General features: G+C 44.6%; 1 protein-coding gene across 1 annotated transcript in view; it reads right to left on the bottom strand.

The window, feature by feature from the left end:
• Window positions 1–4,347: 4,347 nt before the first annotated feature.
• Window positions 4,348–22,769, bottom strand: part of LOC147419314 (uncharacterized) — a 29,884-nt gene continuing 11,462 nt past the window's right edge. Inside the window, exon 6 of the mRNA XM_086505523.1 lies at window positions 4,348–4,923. Coding sequence (XP_086361649.1) covers window positions 4,648–4,923 — 276 coding nt within the window. The 3' untranslated portion in view covers window positions 4,348–4,647. The remainder of the gene's footprint in view (window positions 4,924–22,769) is intronic.

Raw genomic sequence — 22,769 nt, 5'->3', positions numbered from 1 at the left:
CAGGCGCGGCACATTGGGATTTACCACCCCAACAATAATCATACAAGAAGTGGTAATAGATTCAAAAAAAAGAATATCCTTCTGCCTGCCAAATCCAACTCCAACGCATGCACCAGGATGTACACCTAGTTTGCTACAAACCAAATGAACAAGAGTCAATTGAAGTCAAAACCATCCTTAGACGGAAAAGAAAAAAATCAAAGTACATCCTCTCCTTCTAGGAGAAAAGTAATCTCCCTCTGTCATCAAAATCCACAGCACGTTATAAAGGTGCAACTTTGCTACTACTTTTTGAAGATGAGCCCAAACTCCACATCTGAATGTGTAATACAAGGCTAGAACTCTAGATCACCCTACCTAAAGTCCACCACAATATAGCTCTATCAATTACTTCAAGATAAAAGTGTGATTGCAAAAGACACAGCAATCAACCAATCCATCTCGTCCAAGAAAAGACAACCATAGGAAGCCATTGCACAAGTGTTGAAGCCAATCACACTGATGTCCAAACACACCTCTCTCTAAAGAAGAAAGATGGAAAAATTGTCTTTCCTTTTGGATCCGAGATCCCCAAGCTTGCTCCCTTGTAGGAAGCCACGACAAAACAACTCCATATGGAAAAACCGAAGCAATCTTGCAATGCTCCATATCCTTAATCCTCTATAGGGTTTCCCTCGATAAAGAGAGGTCAGAGCAAACAAGGGTAGCATATGGGAAAGTCATAGACAAGGGTCCATAGCCTCCACATATCCAAATCAGCACCGAATTGAAAATGCAAGAAAAAAAAACAAGCTCCTTCTTCCTTAATCAAGTCCAATATGACAGCAGATCAACCTACATTGAGAATCCAAGGTGATCAAGTCACCAAGACTGATACCATGTGAAAATAGGCACAAGAAGATGCAATGAAGGCAGGGACTAGCATCCAAGTCTTGGAGTGTGAGGCTTGGTAGCTATAAAATTCCTTGCCAAGTCCTTAGAGCATGAGGCTTGGTAGCTATAAAATTCCGCCATTGCATAGCATTGTCTTCAAGAAAATCCATGGCTTGAGAGATTTTTTATTCTTCTATATCATTGCATAAATATCATCGAACTGTTGTAGGAACTATAAAGCTTTCTTTCGATCTTTCACTCCTAAAAAAGTGAAAAGTTTTCCAATAGATCCACCATCCTTGAAGTCCTTGGGCTAATGTGGTGCAAGTCCCGGAAGTGGCAGGGGCTCCAACCGTTATACCCAAGTGGCGATGGGGGAGGTGGTGGCAAAGGAGGTTGCACAAGGTAGAAGTTGGATGGTTGCACCATGTTTCTAAAACTCCCCCGATCAAAATAGAAGACTAAGTTGTTGAGAGGAACCCCTTGTACTTTCCAATATTGGAAGAGGGAAAGCCTAAGGGGATAGAGGTGGCAACATATAGTTTCAAAAACTACTAGAATCTTTAAAATCGAGAGGTTTTGTTGAGGATGCTTTGAGAATATGTCACGAAATTGTTGGAATACATAGTTCGGAAACTATGGGAAGCTTTGTAGAATCAGGAGGTTCTACTGGGGATGCTTTGAGAGTATGTCACGAAGTTCACCGAAGAGGAACTACAAGTACTCTGTAGATTCAAAAAGCGCCATCTTGTCTTGTCTATTCAAGAAAGGATCGATGTGCTCTTAGAAGAGCAGATACTTGAACCTCTGATACCAATGTAATGAGAGGGCACTATGTGCCAAATAAAAAGAACAGACTTGAACAAATGTTTAGCACTTCGAAACAACTGGAGAGAGAGAGAGAGAGAGAGAGAGAGAGTGGCAGAATTCCACTCCTAGAGCACTAGCCCCAAAACCTTGACATCCCTTTCGGTGTTCCTTTTGTATTGCTTCGCAAAGGTACAAGTGTCGGGGCTCGAGGCCTGCTTCCTCACAAACGGGAATGCTAAAGAGAGACCCACAAGGCCTAAAGCATCTACATTGAAAAGCTACTTCTCCAAAAGCATATGATAGGAATAGCATACCCCCTTGGGCTGCTTTTGCGTCTTATGCTATTGTCCGTATAGTTATGCCACATCACCAAAGTTTCGCAAATTACGGGCCAATGCATACAACTATGACACATCATCAAGCTTCACGATTTGGGGGTGTTGGGCTGCATGAGTGACCACATCAACAAGTGTTTAGGCTTTTAATTCCCCTCGGTTGGTCATGGAGCCTAGCCACGTCACCAACTTGTGACAACAGATCTAGAGAGAGAGACCTACAAGAGACCTACAAGCCGCAATATATGGCTGCCCTCCATAGGCCTGAGGATTTCTCCTCCTCTAGGCATGCACCACCGAAGGGATGCTCTGTCTTTGCATGAGATTGCCGGCAAAAGCGGAGCCGTCAAACGGCAAGAGGGCTGATCTCAAGACGAAAGGAGAGGGAGCCTGTAGAAGTGCAGATCTGTCCCTCCTCTCCCACAAGATGCCTCCCTTGAGGGCGCTCTGCTGGGCTGCTCTGTAGCGCACACACTGGCTCAAGCTGCTCCCTTGCCCACGTCCGCCAAGGGGTTGGTCAGCCAGCAAAACAAGGTTGAAATAAAGTTGCCCATGTCAACGAGTGCTAGCTCAATTGGTAGAGCAAGAGCCTCCTGTGTATAAGGTCTTCGCTATTAGGGTTGTTCCCCTAGTCTACATGATGGGTTGGCCAAACCTTATCCAACCGGAAAGACTCACCGTTGGGTGTGTGTTGTAATTTCTAAGTTGTAAGGAATTCTCTTTAAAATAAAAATTTTAAAATAAAAAAAGAAAAAATGCATGAATAAAGGCCAACAAATAGCCTATCGCATACCCGATGCCACATGAGAAAAATTAGGGGAAAACAGCCAAAGCCTATAGAGACTAAACAACCATGGAAAGAGCCAAAACCTAGGCTACACATGGCTAGACAAAACCCGACATGTGAAAACTACCTCACACTCTGGCAAGCAACACAACCTTCACTTCCTACCACTTGTCCTCGAGAGATACCACGACCAACTTGACGAATTTCGAGAGATGTCAAACTCTACTACCAGAGCAACCTTAAAATTAGAAGGCGGCATCACCCTTCCAGAGAATTGTGGAATTTTTTAAACAATGGTAGTATAGAAAATGAGAGTTTATTTGAAGGCCTTCAAAATGAAAAGTAGTCTCTAGAGTCGCCCTTCAAATTTGAGGGCTGACAACGAGTATATGGTTGGTATGTGAGTATGTTTTCTTCTCCTCCCTTAGCAACAAGCCATCATTTTTTGGATTTATATGTATTGATACTACATCGGACATGTTTTACAAGGAATGGCCCATGCAAGACCATTCCCGTTCGTCAAGTGTCGGTGAGTGGGGCCAAAACGAGAGGTGATCACTACACAAATCCATTGCACACATCCATTGATGCATAGTGCGTGCAAGCATTCCATATTCGGCGTGCTGAGCTAGAAGACAATGATTGCATCCAAGATTCCACATGCTGACATGTTAGAAGCTGGTTGAAATTTTGAGTGATGACGTTTCATGCATACATTCAATAGGGTTGGTACGGATTCACAATGCTGATGTGGCTCTTATCGAAGCAGTGGTTGTGCAAGTTCTGCACTGGAAAGCACAGTAGGGTATAGGGGCCAATAACAAACCATGATCCAAAACAAGGCCACCTTAAAATTAAATGGAAAATATTACCAAAATATATGAGAATTATATTTGGGATGGCATTGGGAATGGCAAGAGCTTGATATGATCTATCTTTTGGTATCAATTTCAATGGGAATTGTCAATCCTATCATAGAATCTAGATCATTCAAATTGAATATCCTTATATTGGGCCCCATGTTTTAAATGGCCCTATATGGGCCCCTTTACCCTAGATGGAGGATCAAGATCACCTTCCACCCGCCCAACAACCTTGACGGCTCGAAAAGGACCTATAGTGTTCTTTCCCCCGCAATAACTGATCCCACCATGGCTCCCAGCCTCCTATGGTTGTCATGTGGTCGCAACTATTACGAAGGTCCTTTCTCTACACCTTAAAAGCTGGAAGTCCTCTGGAACATACGCACACATCTTACAGCTACCTCATTGCTGTAGTCACTGAATTTAAGACATTCAATCACATTCAAACGCGAATATGCAGTTTTTCCCTCTTGAATAAGAGGTCTTGAGATTAAGACTAGTCAAATAGATCTTAGCAGGTGTAACATCAGATGGTGAGAGGCCCCAAAAGACAATCATCTACACAGTTTTTGCTTTGTTACCTGTGGATTATATTCTGGATTCCTAGCCAATAAATCAGCTAATTTCAAACCTAACTTCCAACCCATGTTTATGGTAGTCTGTTCAATTTGATTAACAATTCAAGAGAAGACATATGTTCAATTTAATTAACAAATGTAATTGAAACATCCAGATTTTGGAAAGAAACTGCTACTACTACATATGGTTTGCACTGTTGAGGGAACAAAAACAATGCAGCCTTTTTGACTGCCAAGGTACATGATTCGAAGAATACAGCGCTTTTGCCTTTCTAAAATACAACTTGCCATCTCAACAGAGGTATCCAGATATGATAGATATAATGTACAATTCTCTTAGAAAAAGGACATATAGACGATCTGTACACAATCTTCTCCTCTGCAGATTTGGCATTCAATCGTCACAAAACAGGGTAGTGTTGCCGAATGGGTTTCACCGATGGTGAAGGCTTCACTAATCTCTTGATAGCATAAAGGGCCGCGATTTTGGCACCCAAAGGTGCAGATCTTCTTGCGCAAAACATTGCTCCTCCCAAAACCAGCATACCGTTAGCCATCCATTTACCAGATTGTTTAGTTAAAAGCCTCTTCTTCTTGTACCCTGCTGGGGCATCCCTCATCAGGCTTGACGTGATTGTTGCTGGACAAGAGACTGTCCTTAACACCGATGCAGGTACCTGCAAGACACATTCCATTCTAATCATTTTCATGTACCAAGTAGATTTTATTTTCTAATCTCTGTTTCTTTTAGGTTTCCCTTTTTCTTGGTGGTGGCGTGCGTGTGTGTTTGGGGGGGTTGGGGGGGGTGTTAAGACACTCCAAGCAGGGAAAACAATAGCAACACATGAACAGAAATTGAGAGAGAGAGAGAGAGAGAGGAAATGAAATGATATATTAACGTCTTCAAAAGGCCAAAGTGACCTATGAGACCAACTGATACAATGCAAACTGCTATACATGAGCTAAGCAGCTGACTGGGGCTGTGTAGGATATGAGTGAGGGTGGATGTGATGAGTGAAGGCTAATACAATGTGGGTGTGGGTGGATACAACAAGTGAGGCCTGATACAATGTGGGTAGGGTGCGCGATCAGCAAAACCACAAGAGGTCCATCATCGGTCGTTGGCGGATCTCGTCAATATCCTCCATGGTCAGTACTCTGACTAGGCGCCGCGCATACGGGCTAGAATGATCTGAATCCTCCGATGTAGCCTCCGGTGATGCTGTGAAGTCCTCCGCAATTGTGAGAGTCTGGATCTTCCTAGCTCGGTTGCTCGGTCAATCAACGTGCCTCTAGTGTGGCGAGAATGTGAGCTCTGCTGTCATAGCTGCTCCTCTGGCTGCCCAATGTCAGGTCGAAAGAAATCCGTGATCCGTCTCTGAGGCTGGCTATCCTCTCTCCTTGACAAGCTCTCTCTGTGTCTGCAGAGCTCAAGTAGAAACAGTCCAAGACATCTTTGGTCCTCGTACCTCATGACTTTGGACAATGGTCCAAAGCCCTCTCTGAACAAGCAGTGAAAGCGGCCTCGTATCTCACAGTACACCAGGTAGTGGCATATGTAGTGCAGCTCTGTCTCAGGCTCCATATGGCATAAGGGACATATCTTGGCCTCTGTTGGTACTCCTCTATATCTGCCAGTCTCGACCCGAAGCTGGTGTGAAGATGTGCGTATCTGGCCGATAGCACATCGTATCCCATAAGATAAGTGGGTGTCCGTGTATTTTGGCCTGGTCACAAAACCATCTTCTCTGAGCTGGAAAAGATGCTCTCTACAGAAAGCTATCTTCGTGCCTACCTCTTGTGTCGGCTATATCCGTGTCCTCCTGGTATCTAGCTCACCCTTTTTAAGCCTTACACAGACTGAGATCACCAGACTCATCCACCAGGACCTGATTGAGCACTAGAAGGGGGGCAATATGTCCATGTTGAATCCATGTAACTGAAACCATGATGTCAACTACCCATACCAGCATGTTGTATCCCCTTGCAGAGCTAGCTGTCGGGACGACTCGAGCCAACCGGGCATATCTATCTCTGGGTAGGTCCCATAGACGCTGTGTAAAGGAGATTGACCTGGTAAGCACCTCGACCACCAAGGATGTGGGGGGGGGGGGGGGGGGGGGGGGGGGGGGGGGGGGGGGGGGGACACGGATTGGCAAAGCTCCGTTCCCAAATGCGTTGGCCCCAAAGACTGGTGTTCCTTCCGGTATTTCTTTATTGATTGCCGATCACAAAGGTACAACTCCCGAGGGTCCAACTCTCCAAGACTCTGCGTTCATATGCTCCCCGAGAATGGCTCCCAGAGACTCTTATAGATAGTAGAAGGGATCCCCAAAAGCATCCAGTCTAAAAGCTCTAGCCCTCAGCCAGCGCAAAACGTGGAGATTCTGTACAACACTGCCACATCAACACCGAGTTACCTGGGAACGGCCAAATTCAGGCTTGGAACGCAAAAACGGCGTTCCGGCCGGCTGGAAATGGGAGGAACGCCCCAAAACGGGCTGCCATTCCGACGGACAAAAACGGGCAGAACTCCAAAACGGTTAAAAAGTTTTAAAAACGTCTCATAGGCTCATAGCCTCAGGGGGACACGGATTGGCAAAGCTCCGTTCCCAAATGCGTTGGCCCCAAAGACTGGTGTTCCTTCCGGTATTTCTTTATTGATTGCCGATCACAAAGGTACAACTCCCGAGGGTCCAACTCTCCAAGACTCTGCGTTCATATGCTCCCCGAGAATGGCTCCCAGAGACTCTTATAGATAGTACAAGGGATCCCCAAAAGCATCCAGTCTAAAAGCTCTAGCCCTCAGCCAGCGCAAAACGTGGAGATTCTGTACAACACTGCCACATCAACACCGAGTTACCTGGGAACGGCCAAATTCAGGCTTGGAACGCAAAAACGGCGTTCCGGCCGGCTGGAAATGGGAGGAACGCCCCAAAACGGGCTGCCATTCCGACGGACAAAAACGGGCAGAACTCCAAAACGGTTAAAAAGTTTTAAAAACGTCTCATAGGCTCATAGCCTCATACAATTTCCTATATACCTAGCCACCCCCTCACCCTTTCCTCTCAAGCGCTCTCGAGTCTCTTTCTCTCAAGTTCAATCAACTTCTCAAGGCTCTCTCTCTTGCTCTCATGTTTCAAGCTTCAACCTCCCCTCGGCGCTACGGTCTACTCATTGCTCAAGCTCTCAAACCTCAAGCCTTCAAGGCTCTCTCTTGCTCTCAAGGCCTCAAGGCTCAAGCTCTCTCTCCCTTGGGCTCGACTCTCAACTTCTCAAGAAGTGAAGCCTCTCTCAAGCTCTCTATTGCGATTCTCAAGCTTCTTCATCCATCACTCCATGGCCTCTTCCTCTCGTACAACCCCCTCCGTTCATGCGGGCAACACTCAAAAGGCGAAGGAATGGTCGTGGTGTGATGAAGTGACCTCGGAAGGCACCTTGTCGGCGGCGGGAGGTTCTCGTGCATGGGCATGCAAGTTATGCTCTTACACGCGGAAAGGGGGGCATGACAAAGTGAGGGCACACTTTTTTGGAGTGCCAGGACATGAGGTAAAATTTTGCACCAATGTAACCACTAAGAAGAGGAAGGAGCTCGAGGAAAAGGATCGGCAATTCAACCATAAAGCCAAGCCCGCACGCAAAGGTATCGACCCAAAGACCCTCATTTTTCTTCTTCCTCTCTACCCAGTTTAGGTGCCGGTGGATCTTCATCGGGTCCGATTCGTCGCCAAAGGACCCTTGCCACCTCTTGGGACCCAAAGAAGAAGGAAGAGGTGGATGCGGCCGTGGCCCCCGATTCTTCTATCACAACCATATCCCATTTGTTGCGGCGAGGTTTGTTTTATGATTTATCAATCTTCTCTCTCATTTCTTCTGTTATCGAGCGTTTCCGCCTTTTTGATACTAACATCTTCTATGTTTGATCGAAATAGGTCTGAGTATTGGAAAGTTATGGTGCAACGGATAGGAGAGTATGGCACCGGCTATGTGCCGCCATCTTCAGAGGCTCTCTGAACCACTTTGCTCGATCGAGAGAAGGCTATCTGGAACAAGCAACACTCAATATTCAGCGTCTTTGGGCAAAACATGGCGTTTCCTTCATTGCCGACGGGTGGAGTGATACAAGGAAGAGATCTATCCATGGTCTCGTCGCATACTCGAGTGGAGAGATGTACTTTGTGCACTCTCATGATGCCACCGAGAGTGGCAAGTCCGCCGATGTCTTCTCTGTAGAGTGGACAACAGCCATAGAAACGATTAGTGAGCAACACATGGTGGCTTTTATCACAGATGGGGAGGCATCAAACAAGGCAGCAAAAACTAGGGCCACTATCCGTATGTAACAGTGTGCTTTTGCATGGCACACTGCTTGAACAACCTTCTAAAAGACATCGGCAAGCTAGACTGGATCGCTCCATTCATTGCTGATGCAATGAAGATTGTTACTTTCATCAACAATCACAACTTGGTTCGGAGTGAGTACCTCAAGAGGTCGGGCGACAAAGTGCTTCTAAAGTATTCAAACAGCTGCTTCGCATTCAACTTTCTTCTGGTGCGCAGGCTGTTTGAATGTCAAAATGCGGTCCGACAGGTCTTCATCAGTGATGAGCTCACCGCCTCTCCCTATGCAAAGACAGTTGCAAGGATTTTGTGTAAGGATAAGGCAGAGGATCTTGAGTTCTGGAAGGCTCAAGAGTCTAGACGCACAAGTAAAACCGGTGGTTCAATTGCTTCGAGTTTCGGATGGCTTAGATCCTTGCATTGGCAAGATTTATGAGGCAATGGACCGCATGATCGAGCAGCTTGCACAGCTTGAGCCGAAAGTAGAGCGATATGAGGAGATCCATGCGCTTTGCAGCTCGAGGTGGAATTCATATGCCTCTCCTTTACACGGGGCAGCGTACAAGGTGGATCCAGAGTTCCAAGGTGCAGGGCAAGAGACAGATAGACAAGTCATGAACCAATTTACAGAGATCTTAAACAAGATGGTTCTAGACAGAGATGAGCGACGCATTGTCAAAGATCAATTGAGACAATACAAAGAGATGCGGGGGTCATTTGGCAGTCCAGATGCTCAGATTGATCGTAGGAAGATAGGTGCAGTGCTGTGGTGGGAGGACTATGGTTATGATGGCCCTAAGCTTCAGAGATTGGCATTCCGTATTCTCAACCAGTCAGTTAGTACCTCATAGAGCAATTGTGAAGTACCTATAGCCACATTGCTTCCAAGAAGAGGAATCGGCTTGGAGTGGAGAAGGCTAATGATCTTGTCTTTGTCAACGCAAATTTGAAAATGCTTTGCAAGGGTACAGACAAACAGATAGATCCTTTTACACAGTGGGAGATGGAGCAAGAGGCTCCTCAGGCAGGTGAAGATGCACATCCACCAACATGTTGCTAAATTGGCTTTATCTGACAAAAAGATAATTCTAAATGAATTATTGGATTTATAAGTGAGAGGGTTTTCTCGCTTGGAACACCAAGGAAAAAATAATTCTAAATGAATTATTGGAATTTTAAGTGAGAGGGTTTTTCTCACTGGAGACATCCGAGTGAAGAGTATTCCTAGTGCGTCATTTAAAGTAATGACGGGAACACTGAGAACGGGAATATCTGTAAGGCCACCAAGAACGGGTACTTGTGATGCGTCACATCGGATGGGTGACAGGGAGCATCGGAAAGAAGTATCCGACCATCCGGGAACGGACATCTCTGATGCGTCATAGGATGGGTGACATAGAGCATCGTGAAGGAGATTGTACCGTAAGTTCGGTAGGAAAGGACTAGGTGATGGGTATTCTTGATGCGTCACAAGGTGGGTGACGGGTGCATCGGAAAGGGAATATCCATAGTCGGGAGGAAATTCCAAACTGTGTTAGAATTGTGCACAAGGAAAAGCAAGCACTTGAATGAAGATGGGTTCAGAGGAAACTTTGAGGAAAAACAGATGCTTTCTGAGAAAGCGGGATTGCTTTTCGGGAAAGCAGATGCTTTCCCGCGAGGAAGTCTATGTCTGCATTGCAACTGTGCATCAGATTGCATCCAGGGACGCCTGGGAAGTGCTGTGAAAGCATTGTTTTTAACTTATAAGGTTTTATTGAGTTTTTGGGCAGGTTCAGACTATTTTTAAAATACGCCGGCCGCCCACTTAATAAGTGGGCAGCCATCTGATAAATAAGGCAACAGATCAGCCAGCGTTTTCTCTCTCTCTTTTTTTGGCAGAACGGAACCAAAAAAAAAAAAAAAAAACGGCCGCGATCTCTACGCGAGCAGCTATTCGTGCCCGTGGCTAGGAGCTATAAAAGCATCACATGCCCTCACTCAGAGGAGAGGACCAATCTTTGCAAGGAGGAGATGCTGCTGCAGATTTCAACCGTAAAGAAGACGTTGCCGGTGATGCCCATGGCTGCCCCAAGTGTACCAGATGTCGACAAGACTCAGTGCGCGAGTTCCCTCGCGAAGAAGTGCCTACGAAGCGTGTTTCCATTGCGACAAGTTGCTGTTTTTCTCTGTTTTCAGCCCATAAACGTCGTAGACGGGGCTGATTTACGAGAAGGAACCCGAGAACACGCCTCTTTTGTGTGTAGGATTGGAAGAGAGGATTTACTATGGAGAGATCTCTTCCGAGGAATTGCTTTTTGAGAATCGAGTTGCGTTTCGAGCGTCGAGACTTTGAAGGTAACGATTTTCATGTTCTGAACTCTGAGTATTTGTTTGCAGGTGTACTTCCTCTTAGTGAGGGAGTAGGAGCAGAGGAAGGTATGAGCCTCTGCAGGAGAAAAGCGCTCTAAGGAACTAGAGCCAAATCAACCCAAGGGTTTCGTACCCGAGTTTGGGAAGTAGATCCACGAATCGGAGAGAGGTAGTCTCTCAAGTTGTGATCCGGAAGTTGGGATTCCCAAGTAAGGACTTCGTGTCCAGGAAAGCAGAGTTGTTCTGCGGGAAGAGGACTCTGGAAAGAGAGTTGGAAAAGAGTTGCAGGGATGCCATGCCCTGAGTCTGGAAGGTGAGATCCAGAGGCGAGAACGTTGATTCTCGAGGAATTGGAATAAGGAACGAAAGTTCCTTGGAATAGGGTTTTGCCCTAAGAATCGGAAGCTGAGGCTTCCTGGAACCATCAAGTCTTATTCTAGAACGAACGTGGTAATACGTTCGGTTCAAGTGCTTGCATAGACTTCTCCTCAATAATAAAGATACTATTACGGGGGGGGGACCAGCCCATCTTCTGGTCCCCAGTACTGTGTCGATCTTCTCACTCTCTATCTCTCTCTCTATTTATTTCTCTCTATATCCTTTGGCTTCAGTAATAAGTGATAAATCCTATTTATCCGAATGTATTTTATATTGTTATGCGCTCCCGTTTGTGACAGTGGTATCAGAGCATGGTCTCCTCTCTTTCTCTGTAAAGGAGGACGACTCTGGGAAGATACGGGAAGAAGCCATGACAAGCCAAGAGAGAAGTAAGCAGGCGGAACCCTAAGTCGTGCAAGGAAAAGCTCGCAGAGTTGGAAATTTTTTTCTCTCTGCAAGAAGTCGACACAAGGCTTGGGATTCTCTGAGAAGGCGACAAGAGCATGATGCTCAAGAACCTAGAGAATCCAAGGAGCGGAATGCTCGAGATTCTTTAGAATCCAGAAAATATCCATGAACGTCAATCCAGAACTATAGCCATGAAATCCCGTCATTCCGGGAAGGATATGAAGAAGGTCTCTAGACCTAGGAACACTTCCAGTCAAGTTTGATACTTTTGACGGAAGGGAAGATGCCCCGAAAGCTACCGCATTGATTCGACAAGTTTGAAGTTGCCTTTGCAAACGGCAATTTCTGAAAAAAGCGTCAAAGATGAGGCATGTGATTAAACACCTCAAGGGGATTGCAAGTACTTGGTGGTATACCAAAGCTCTGCAAGGAACTTACAACAAGACTTGGATTCAATTCAAGGCTGAATTTTTTTTTACAAATTTTTTTCCTCTATGCTTTGAAGAAGGCATCCAAGAAGATTGGGATTAGTTTGCCCAATAGGAACACGAGTGAGTCAAAGCAAGTAGTGGTTCACTCTTGCCAAGGTAGCTCCATTCTTGATCCTCTCTAAGGAAGGAAAGATGAATAAATTTAACGAAGGACTTTTGCCCGAATTTGTAAACCCATCTGCAAGATACTTTGCAGCAGATGGTGGAGTCAGCAATACAAAGCTGAAAGTGTACACCTTAGTGTACATAGAATCCAATCCCCGTGGTGAGACGGGAAACATTGAACACAGAAAGTTTGGAGTAAGGGAATTAAATCTAACTCCTGAGTTCTTGAATAGAAGACCCTTGAACTTTAAGTGAGAGGGCAGGTTTTTAATCAAAGTTACATCTTTGAGGAAATCATAAAGTGCATTATGCTTGTTTGCTCTTTTGCACGAGGTATGGTTGTGTCTAACCAGGATAATCACTCTCGAGTGTTTATGAGAGTAAGGTTGAGTCAGAACATTGTTTATACGATGAACTGCTTTGCTTAACGATCCGGAACGTCCATGATTGATCTGGTATCCGGTAGTTCTTCAACAAATTACTTGCTATTGCGGGTAGGAAATTATGAAGGAACCATTCTGAGTTTTCAAGCAAAGAAAAGCTTTCATGAAGCTTGAGTACTCTTTAAGCCCACACCCCCTACCCGGTAAGGGAAGATATGGTAGTGCTTTTTGCACAAGTGAATGAACACTCTCTTTACGAGGGAAGGAACAAGCGACGACTACGGCTTGTGCTTGAGGAATCCAAGGATTAAAATCCTAGATTATTTGATGAGCGGGTTTTGCTTTAAGATCGAGCCAAGTGATCGTCAAGTTGAGCGTCTTCGCTCTAAGGATTTTACGAAGGGAAGGTAATTTCCCAGGTTCACCGAAACTCTAACACAGCTTAAGAATTATGTACACTTTTGAGTACATGGATAACACACGAAGATGCAGACCTATGCCAAGGAACTGGACGAGAGTTTGTTATACTCTCTTGAGCGCCTTTTTGCGCGCAAGAATATTCCGACACGAGAATCTCTATTTGAGATGTGTTTGGTAGAATGAATTTGAGTTTCTCTACGGAGAAGAGGTTTTCCGATGGTTGTTGATCATTGAGTACGCTATGTGCCTTTACCATTACAGTAGCAACTTTTGGTTGCGGTATATGTTTCTCCATGAGAAGGTCAAGTAGCATTTACACGCTGCTGGAATAAATTCGAACTATTATGTTCGTAAGAATATAGCTCGCCAACCGTTTCAAAATGGTAAGAATTACATATGGGAGAACATCCCTGAGAATCAAAGAAGGTTCGCTCTATTGTGAACCGGGTTTGAACGTTCGTTCAAAAAATGTTATGGCTAGAATCCTATCTGCCTAAGATTTTGCAAGTTGTCATTGATGCTTGCAAGGTGAATCATTTTTTATAATTTTGCAAGAAAGAGACGCTAATGGGCGTCGGGAAATCACTGCTGGTGGTAATAACTCGCAGGAGGAAAAGATTGGAAGGAAGTGCCACCGTGCACAAAGAATCTTCGGATTGGAACCGTCCACCTACGTTGAGTGACGGCCTGAAACAAGAACCTTCTTTAAAGTGATCGCAAACTTTGTTTGTGAAAGAAAGACATCGAGCTTAATGCTCTATGACTTTAGCATTCCCTATGTGGGAGGACACAAGAGGTTTAATACCCTCTAGACTAACAGCGCAGGATTATGCGCAAGGACAGATACTTAGATTGATTTCTAGGAGGATTATTCTTCTCGGATTGAGAAGGTGGATTTGAGTTAACAGACTCTCGAATGAGGAAACGTTCGATCTGTTGGAAAGACGCGAATGACGAGTTCTTACATGGTTCGTAAGTTGAATGAATGGTAAAGGATATCCTCGAGGTACTAGAGGAAGGACATGAACTGGTAAGGTAACTATTGAATTTTTGAATTTTTGTTTAATTTAATTTTTAAGTTCTCTTTTGAGAAAGGACTAGCTCAACTCACCATTGAGCAAGATTTGGAATCTTTCCGGTTTCTCCCCGGCAGTTCAATTGGACCTCTACAGTTGAGGACAACTGTTTATAAGTGAGAGGGATGTTGCTAAATTGGCTTTATCTGACAGAAAAATAATTCTAAATGAATTATTGGATTTATAAGTGAGAGGGTTTTCTCGCTTGGAACACCAAGGAAAAAATAATTCTAAATGAATTATTGGAATTTTAAGTGAGAGGGTTTTTCTCACTGGAGACATCCGAGTGAAGAGTATTCCTAGTGCGTCATTTAAAGTAATGACGGGAACACTGAGAACGGGAATATCTGTAAGGCCACCAGGAACGGATACTTCTGATGCGTCACATCGGATGGGTGACAGGGAGCATCGGAAAGAAGTATCCGACCATCCGGGAACGGACATCTCTGATGCGTCATAGGATGGGTGACATAGAGCATCGTGAAGGAGATTGTACCGTAAGTTCGGTAGGAAAGGACTAGGTGATGGGTATTCCTGATGCGTCACAAGGTGGGTGACGGGTGCATCGGAAAGGGAATATCCATAGTCGGGAGGAAATTCCGAACTGTGTTAGAATTGTGCACAAGGAAAAGCAAGCACTTGAATGAAGATGGGTTCAGAGGAAACTTTGAGGAAAAACAGATGCTTTCTGAGAAAGCGGGATTGCTTTTCGGGAAAGCAGATGCTTTCCCGCGAGGAAGTCTATGTGTGCATTGCAACTGTGCATGTGATTGCATCCAGGGACGCCTGGGAAGTGCTGTGAAAGCATTGTTTTTAACTTATAAGGTTTTATTGAGTTTTTGGGCAGGTTCAGACTATTTTTAAAATACGCTGGCCGCCCACTTAATAAGTGGGCAGCCATCTGATAAATAAGGCAACAGATCAGCCAGCGTTTTCTCTCTCTCTTTTTTTGGCAGAACAGAACCAAAAAAAAAAAAAAAAAAACGGCCGCGATCTCTACGCGAGCAGCTATTCGTGCCCGTGGCTAGGAGCTATAAAAGCATCACATGCCCTCACTCAGAGGAGAGGACCAATCTTTGCAAGGAGGAGATGCTGCTGCAGATTTCAACCGTAAAGAAGATGTTGCCGGTGATGCCCATGGCTGCCCCAAGTGTACCAGATGTCGCCAAGACTCAGTGCGCGAGTTCCCTCGCGAAGAAGTGCCTACAAAGCGTGTTTCCATCGCGACAAGTTGCTGTTTTTCTCTGTTTTCAGCCCATAAACGTCGTAGACGGGGCTGATTTACGAGAAGGAACCCGAGAACACACCTCTTTTGTGTGTAGGATTGGAAGAGAGGATTTTCTATGGAGAGATCTCTTCCGAGGAATTGCTTTTCGAGAATCGAGTTGCGTTTCGAGCGTCGAGACTTTGAAGGTAACGATTTTCATGTTCTGAACGCTGAGTATTTGTTTGCAGGTGTACTTCCTCTTAGTGAGGGAGTAGGAGCAGAGGAAGGTATGAGCCTCTGCAAGAGAAAAGCGCTCTGAGGAACTAGAGCCAGATCAGCCCAAGGGTTTCGTACCCGAGTTTGGGAAGTAGATCCACGAATCGGAGAGAGGTAGTCTCTCAAGTTGTGATCCGGAAGTTGGGATTCCCAAGTAAGGACTTCGTGTCCGGGAAAGCAGAGTTGTTCTGCGGGAAGAGGACTCTGGAAAGAGAGTTGGAAAAGAGTTGCAGGGATGCCATGCCCTGAGTCTGGAAGGTGAGATCCAGAGGCGAGAACCTTGATTCTCGAGGAATTGGAATAAGGAACGAAAGTTCCTTGGAATAGGGTTTTGCCCTAAGAATCGGAAGTTGAGGCTTCCGGGAACCATCAAGTCTCATTCTAGAATGAACATGGTAATACGTTCGGTTCAAGTGCTTGTATAGACTTCTCCTCAGTAATAAAGATACTATTACAGGGGGGGGGGGGGACCAGCCTATCTTCTGGTCCCCAGTACTGTGTCGATCTTCTCACTCTCTATCTCTCTCTCTATTTATTTCTCTCTATATCCTTTGGCTTCAGTAATAAGTGATAAATCCTATTTATCCGAATGTATTTTATATTGTTATGCGCTCCCATTTGTGACAAACACCAGGTACTTCATCCATGACTGAGATCGAGCCGGGCCTAGAGCTCGATGATGAGGAATGGGAGGATGTGCATTATTTACAGCCGGCTACTACGAATTGGGAGGCCTCTCAGGCTAGTGGCTCTTGAGTCTTGAGTCTTGAGTCTTGAGTCTTGAGTCTCGAGAGTTGCGACTTTAGGACTTCCATATCTTTACCTTTTTGTATGGCTGCTTGAGCGTTGCCCTCTTTGACATTTGTAGCTACTAGCATCTTTATGGTATTTGTCACCTTCAATCTTTTAGTATTGTGGTACCTGGTTTGGCCCCCTTGTAGCCTCGACTCTCATTATGGTATATGTCACCTTTGGTTTTTTTGTAGCGCCTTGGCAGGCCTTGTTAGCTAGAATTAAGCGAAAAGTGTTATCTCTGACTTCTACTCTTGCAATTATTTAAGAGCTCTAATCTGTAATTACATATGTTATTCACAATTGTGTATTGGCATTGTGTTTGTTCAATGTTGTGTATGTACTATGTACTCTGGACACCGCACATCCCAGTCAAGTCATAATAAGGTTGAATGGTCTTTGAATCGTGTTTTTGGTGGGTACTAGAGTCAAAGGGCTCTAGTACTACTTGTATTCAAACACATAATGCTAAAAATAACATTATTTGGGTGTTTTTTTAGCCTCCCGTTCCGGATCCCTTCCCGTTCCCCGTTCCCCGTTCCGCAAGGAGGCCTATCATCGTTCCCGCTCCGTGTTCCGAGTAACTCTGCATCAACATCCAGCCCGTAAATCGGGAATCTGCAGCCAGTTCGTATGTTGAATCGTTTTAGGGTTTAGGCCCCTCATCCGGTGTCCATAGGTTGGTAGGGGTTAGGTTTTTAAAACCTAACCCCCCCCCCCCCCCCCTAGGCCCCTCATCTTTATTGGGCATACCACGTCACAAACTTGTGACCTCTTGAAAGAATTGTAATTGCCCTCGATTTCGCCTGCAAAAACAGCCCAGGGACAAAAAACTAGCTCAGTAGACACTGACTCTTTAAGTACCCCATGCACCAAACTGCACCCATCTAGTCTTTGCACAAACACATCAGTCACTGAACAACCACATTTCCGCCGAGGGTCCATACACAAATCATGATCATTGTAACATATTTAGTGAATCAAGATATTGACACTAAACATTGAAATGCAAACTTTCAATTCGGTCATCTCATCTAGTCCAAAGCTCTTGATGCACCTAGCTCTTTGTGTAGCCATCTCATCCTTCCGGGACTCTTGATGCACTCACAACAGTATCTAATTGTCACAAAAGGATGACGTGGCAATACTACTCGAACACACACAACAGATGACAAAAATGCTACCGTGGCAAAGAGTACGAAACCCCCGAGTTCTGCGCTGACATGCTGACGTGGCAGAGCATACAGAACCCCCGGATTTTGCGCTAACATACTGACGTAGCAGACTATACGGACAATCCCATATAATTCACGCTGGCAACTGTACGAATTTCCGCTTTTTGCGCTAATGCTTTTTGTTGGCAGCTTTTGGAATTAGTTGCTTTAGGAACCAATTGCTTTAAGTTTAAGCTTTTGGGGCTCTGCTTTTGGCAACCCTTGTAAGAATATAAGGACCCTAGGGGCCTAACTTCTCAGAGCATCTGGACAAAGAGTCAAAGAGCAGAGGACCCCTACGAGGGTTGTAGTTTGCTCAAGATCTAATATAATAAAGAAATACCAAAAGGGGCGCCACGTTTTGGGGCCAATACCTTTGGGCACGAAACTACGCCAGGCCGTGTGTCTCGAATCAAAGTTGTGAAGTATTTTCAGTAAATCTCTCTCTCGTGTCGCGATAGATTCTAGACTTGGGGTGCTCCACCCCCATCTGTTGGTCCCGGCTATGGCAGGTGAAGGCAACCCATGGTGCAGTGTGCAGAGAAAGCAAGCAACATAAGAGATGAACAAGAGAGAGATATTCGACACTAGAAACCACATGCTTTGATTAATTAAAAAGCTATTACATGTATAACTAAAACTTTCCATGCATACTGAACCTGGAGTTGGAGTGTGACTGTATGCTATAAAGGAAGTTCCCACTATGGGCTTGACACACTGAACCCGGGCTTGAATACCCAACACCACCCTTACTTCATCGCGCATCGGGCGCACCTCGACTTCATCGCTCTGTCTTACAGGGCATAAGCCATAAAGAATCCTAGATTCCACATGGGTTCAAACGACGAATCCCGCAAGAATCAAACGGACCCTCCTCATACTTCTAAAATGGGAGGCGGTATTGAAAATTTGAATGGATTAGTAGATCATGAATATGGGCCACCTCGGCCTACGCAGCATCAGCTAATGGAGATGCAACGTCAACAGTCAGCAGGTTGATGAGTGTGCAAAGCAGATACTCAAATTTTCAAAGGATCCTCAGTATGCCAAATTTTTTACGCGGCACCCGATTGATGAGGTGCACACTCATTGGCAAAAAGCCATCGATTCCCCAATCAAGTTAGCCCTCAAGCAACCTCCCGTTCCATGGATGTTTACTGAAGATGAACTCGAGGACGTTGAAAAACGAGGTCAACCAACTATTGGGGTCAAACGAAAAGCAACTGAAGAAACGTAACAAAGGAATTGATTTCCCCGGTTACGTGGACCAAAAATCCTCTTTTGGAAACGCCAAGAAACAGAAGAAGCGTGTACGCTTCGATGGATTGCCTAATTCGTCCTCATCTTCTTTTGACAGCTTGAACAGCTCATTTTCTTCTCACTCGAATGATGAGGACAAAGGGCAAGAAACAACGGAAAAATCACATGTTTTATGCAAAGAGGAAGCATTTTTACAGAGCCAATCAGTATGATTTCCTCGATGACATGGTCCACTCTTTTGTTATGAAAAGCACCGACAGAGTGGCTGAAATTCAAGAAACTCTTTATTTCTTCATGGCTCACTCAAGAGTATGAACGAGATGTGAGAACCAACTGGAACCACCTTCAGATGATCAAGGGTGACACTTTGGATGATTACTGTGAAAGATTTTGGGATACTTTGCTTCCGACCTCTTCTTTCAAGATGATCAATTTTAAGGAGCAGATTGAGAGGTTTCGTTGTGGACTTCCCAAAGAAATTCGAGACTAGTCTTGAGAAGAAGTCAGTGTCTAAGTGGGGATTCGCTATACATTCGGGTAACTTGACTTACCCACCAAATGAACCTTTAACAAGTCAAAACAGAAACAAACAACGAACAGATACACGAACTCGACTGACAGAAAAACAGAAAGATACACGATCTTGACTAACAGAAGACCATAAAGATGAATATTTCAAAGCAGGAAAGTGTTTTGAATGTGGAGAACAAGGACATATCGTTGCACGATGCCCCAACAAGGCACAAGAATAAGGATGACTAACAGAATGGAAATACACTGAGTATCATGAATGCTTAAGAGTCGGTCGCTGCTTGCATCATTGCCTACATCATCACTAGAAGGATCTAGAAGATTCTAGAAGGTTCTAAAAGTATCAAGGAGATTCTAGAAGTTTCTAGAAGCTTGGAGAAGATTCCATAAGAATCTAGAAGTTTCTGGAAAGCTCTAGAAAGTTGAAGAAGGATCCAAAAGGTTCTAAACTAGAAGGATCAAGAAGGTTCTAGAAGATTCTAACCTCCTCAAGAAGAACCTAGAAAGTTCTAACCTCCTCAAGTAACCTCCTCAAGCACTAGTATAAATAGGGGTCTTGGACCACAAGCCCCTCAGTTTTGCCAAATTGTCATGAGCGTGTATAGAGCTAGAAGAGAGCAAGAGGAGGCGCTCACAATGTACAAGAACTTGGACTTGATGATAAGCTTTGATTATAAGACTTAATACTTTATTAAGAGAGCTAGATACAAGACTTGGATTACATGACTTGAGTACAAGACAAGGCTTGATTGCAAGGACAAGACTTGAACATAAGAACTAGAAGAGGAATTTCCTCATAGGAGCCTCACAACTGGTGTTGGCAAGACTGAGGGGCTTGTGGCCCAAGACCCCTAGTTATACTAGTGCTTGAGGAGGTTACTTGAGGAGGTTATTCTAGGTTCTTCTTGAGGAGGTTAGAACCTTCTTGATCCTTCCAGTTCTTCTAGAACCTTCTGGATCCTCCTTCAACTTTCTAGAGCTTTCCAGAAACTTCTAGATTCTTCCGGAATCTTCTCCAAGCTTCTAGAAACTTCTAAAATCTCCTTGATACTTTTAGAACCTTCTAGAATCTTCTAGATCCTTCTAGATTCTTCTAGAGCCTTCTAGTGATGATGTAGGCAATGACACAGGCGATGATGCAGGCAGCGACTGACTCTCAAGCATCCATGAGAGCGAGACGAGGAGATACTCGTTCCAGAACAGATTCTAGAAAGAACATTATGGATGAATTAGCATTATTTTGTTGTATGAATTTATGAAATAAGACTTTTCGGAAGAAGATTTTGAATTTTTGGATGAAACCAATGTTGTATGGAAGAACATGTTATTTGTGAACATAAAACACGATTATGAATGAGATGATGATGATTAATTTGGAGCGGTGATAGCTCCCGGATGAACCTGAATTGAAAAAGAGCGAGAAGATACTCGTTCAGGAATAGATACTGGCTTTCCAAGACAGGAAAGAGAAAGGTAAAGTGAACGATGGTTCTTAGTTAAGAACCATCCCCGGCATTAAATGCTAAGCGAATGGAGGAGGAGGACCTAGCAGATACTCAAGGAACTTTACCTCGACGCTTTTGGCCTAGTTGTGGCTATTCCAAGAGTTCCCACTGATCAGCGGCGGGTTGAATCTGGTGCAAGCGGGACTGCACAAGAGGGGAGTTACTCCACTCCTTTGTCACAGATACCTGGATTATATAGTCACTAATTTCTCTTTGGGTTTCAAGGATACTGATGTGCTGACAATATTCTGCTGAATGACTTAATGAGAGAAGTACTTCGATATGGAATCCCAAAAAAAGATTACTCGCACCCGACAGTGCTTGAGTGGAATGATTGACCAAATGACTACACCATTTCAGTCTCAGAATCCATGGATGTGATCGCGATATGGGATTAGTTATTGAGATCAGTGAGGTCCGGTGCGGATCTGGATGCGATTGCTAAATACATCGCCAAGAATCACGGTCCTAGATTCTATGTGATGTGATCTGAATGTGATGTGATGTGACTGTCTTCTTTGTACAAGTGTTGGATTTGGATCGTCTAGAGCGTCGGTACTTAAAAGTCAGTGTCTACTGAACTGGTTTATGGCTTCTGTCTGTTTTTGCAGGCGTAATCGAGGGCAATTACGATTCTTTCAAGAGGGAGGTATGTCACAAAAGGATGACGTAGCAATACTACCCGGTCACACACACACAACAGATGACGGAAATGCTGACGTGGCAAAGCGTACGGAACCCCAAGATTCTTCGCCGACATACTGACGTGGCAGAGCGTACGGAACCCCCAGATTTTACGCTGGCATGGCATACTGTACGGACAGTCCCGTATAATTCGCGCTAGCAGCTGTACAGCTTTCCGCGTTTTGCGCTGATGCTTTTTCCTGACAGCTTTTAGAATTAGTTGCTTTAGGAACCAATTGCTTTTGAGTTTAAGCTTTTGGGGCTCTGCTTTTTGCAACCCTTGTAAGAATATAAGGACCCTAGGGACCTCACTTCTCAGAGCATCTGGATGTAGAGTCTGAGAGCAGAGGACCCCTATGGGAGTTGTACTTTTCTCAAGATCTAATATAATAACGAAATACCGAAAGGGGTGCCAAGTTTTAAGGCCAATATCTCTGGGCACGGAACTACGCCGGGCCGTGTCGTCTCGAATTAAACAGTGAATTGAAGTTGTGAAGTATTTTCAGTGAATCTCTCTCATGTCGCGACAGATTCTAGACTTGGGGTGCCCAAGTTTGTGACACTAATCATCTCATCTAAATAGAAATCTTGATGCACTAGAATCACATTCACTTAGCCATCACATCCAATCTCGTTGATCTTTAACAGATGTCTAGATGCACTAAATTCATTAAACAAAAGACATTTCATCTTTATTTACATTAACAATACACATGAAAGAGCACATGTAATCAACTCAATCTAGGAAATTTCCAAGTCAATGTATACATTTTCATAAAGTCATTCCTTAGAAGGGAACCTATGACAAGGGAGTGGAGCGACTCCCCTCTTGTGCACCACGCACTGCACCATATTCAGCCTGCTGATTCGACGTGCACTCAAGGAATAGGCACTGCTAAAATCCAAAAGCCTAATGATATAGCTCAAAATTGAAGAGAATTTGTGAAGTTCTCCTCCCCCATCCACTTCGCACGTAATGTGCAACGGAAGTGATTTATGGTGAATGCTCGAGATGAGTGCTCAGTGCGTACTCAAGGTTCCTTTTATTGCATGAGAGAGATGTGCGAGAGGAGAGAATGATAAAGTTTCTGTGAATGATA

The sequence above is a fragment of the Adiantum capillus-veneris genome, chromosome 29 (assembly GCF_014529385.1).
Source record: "Adiantum capillus-veneris isolate H3 chromosome 29, ASM1452938v2, whole genome shotgun sequence".
NCBI classification, from domain to species: Eukaryota; Viridiplantae; Streptophyta; class Polypodiopsida; order Polypodiales; family Pteridaceae; genus Adiantum; species Adiantum capillus-veneris.
This window is presented reverse-complemented; position numbering and strand designations above follow the sequence as displayed.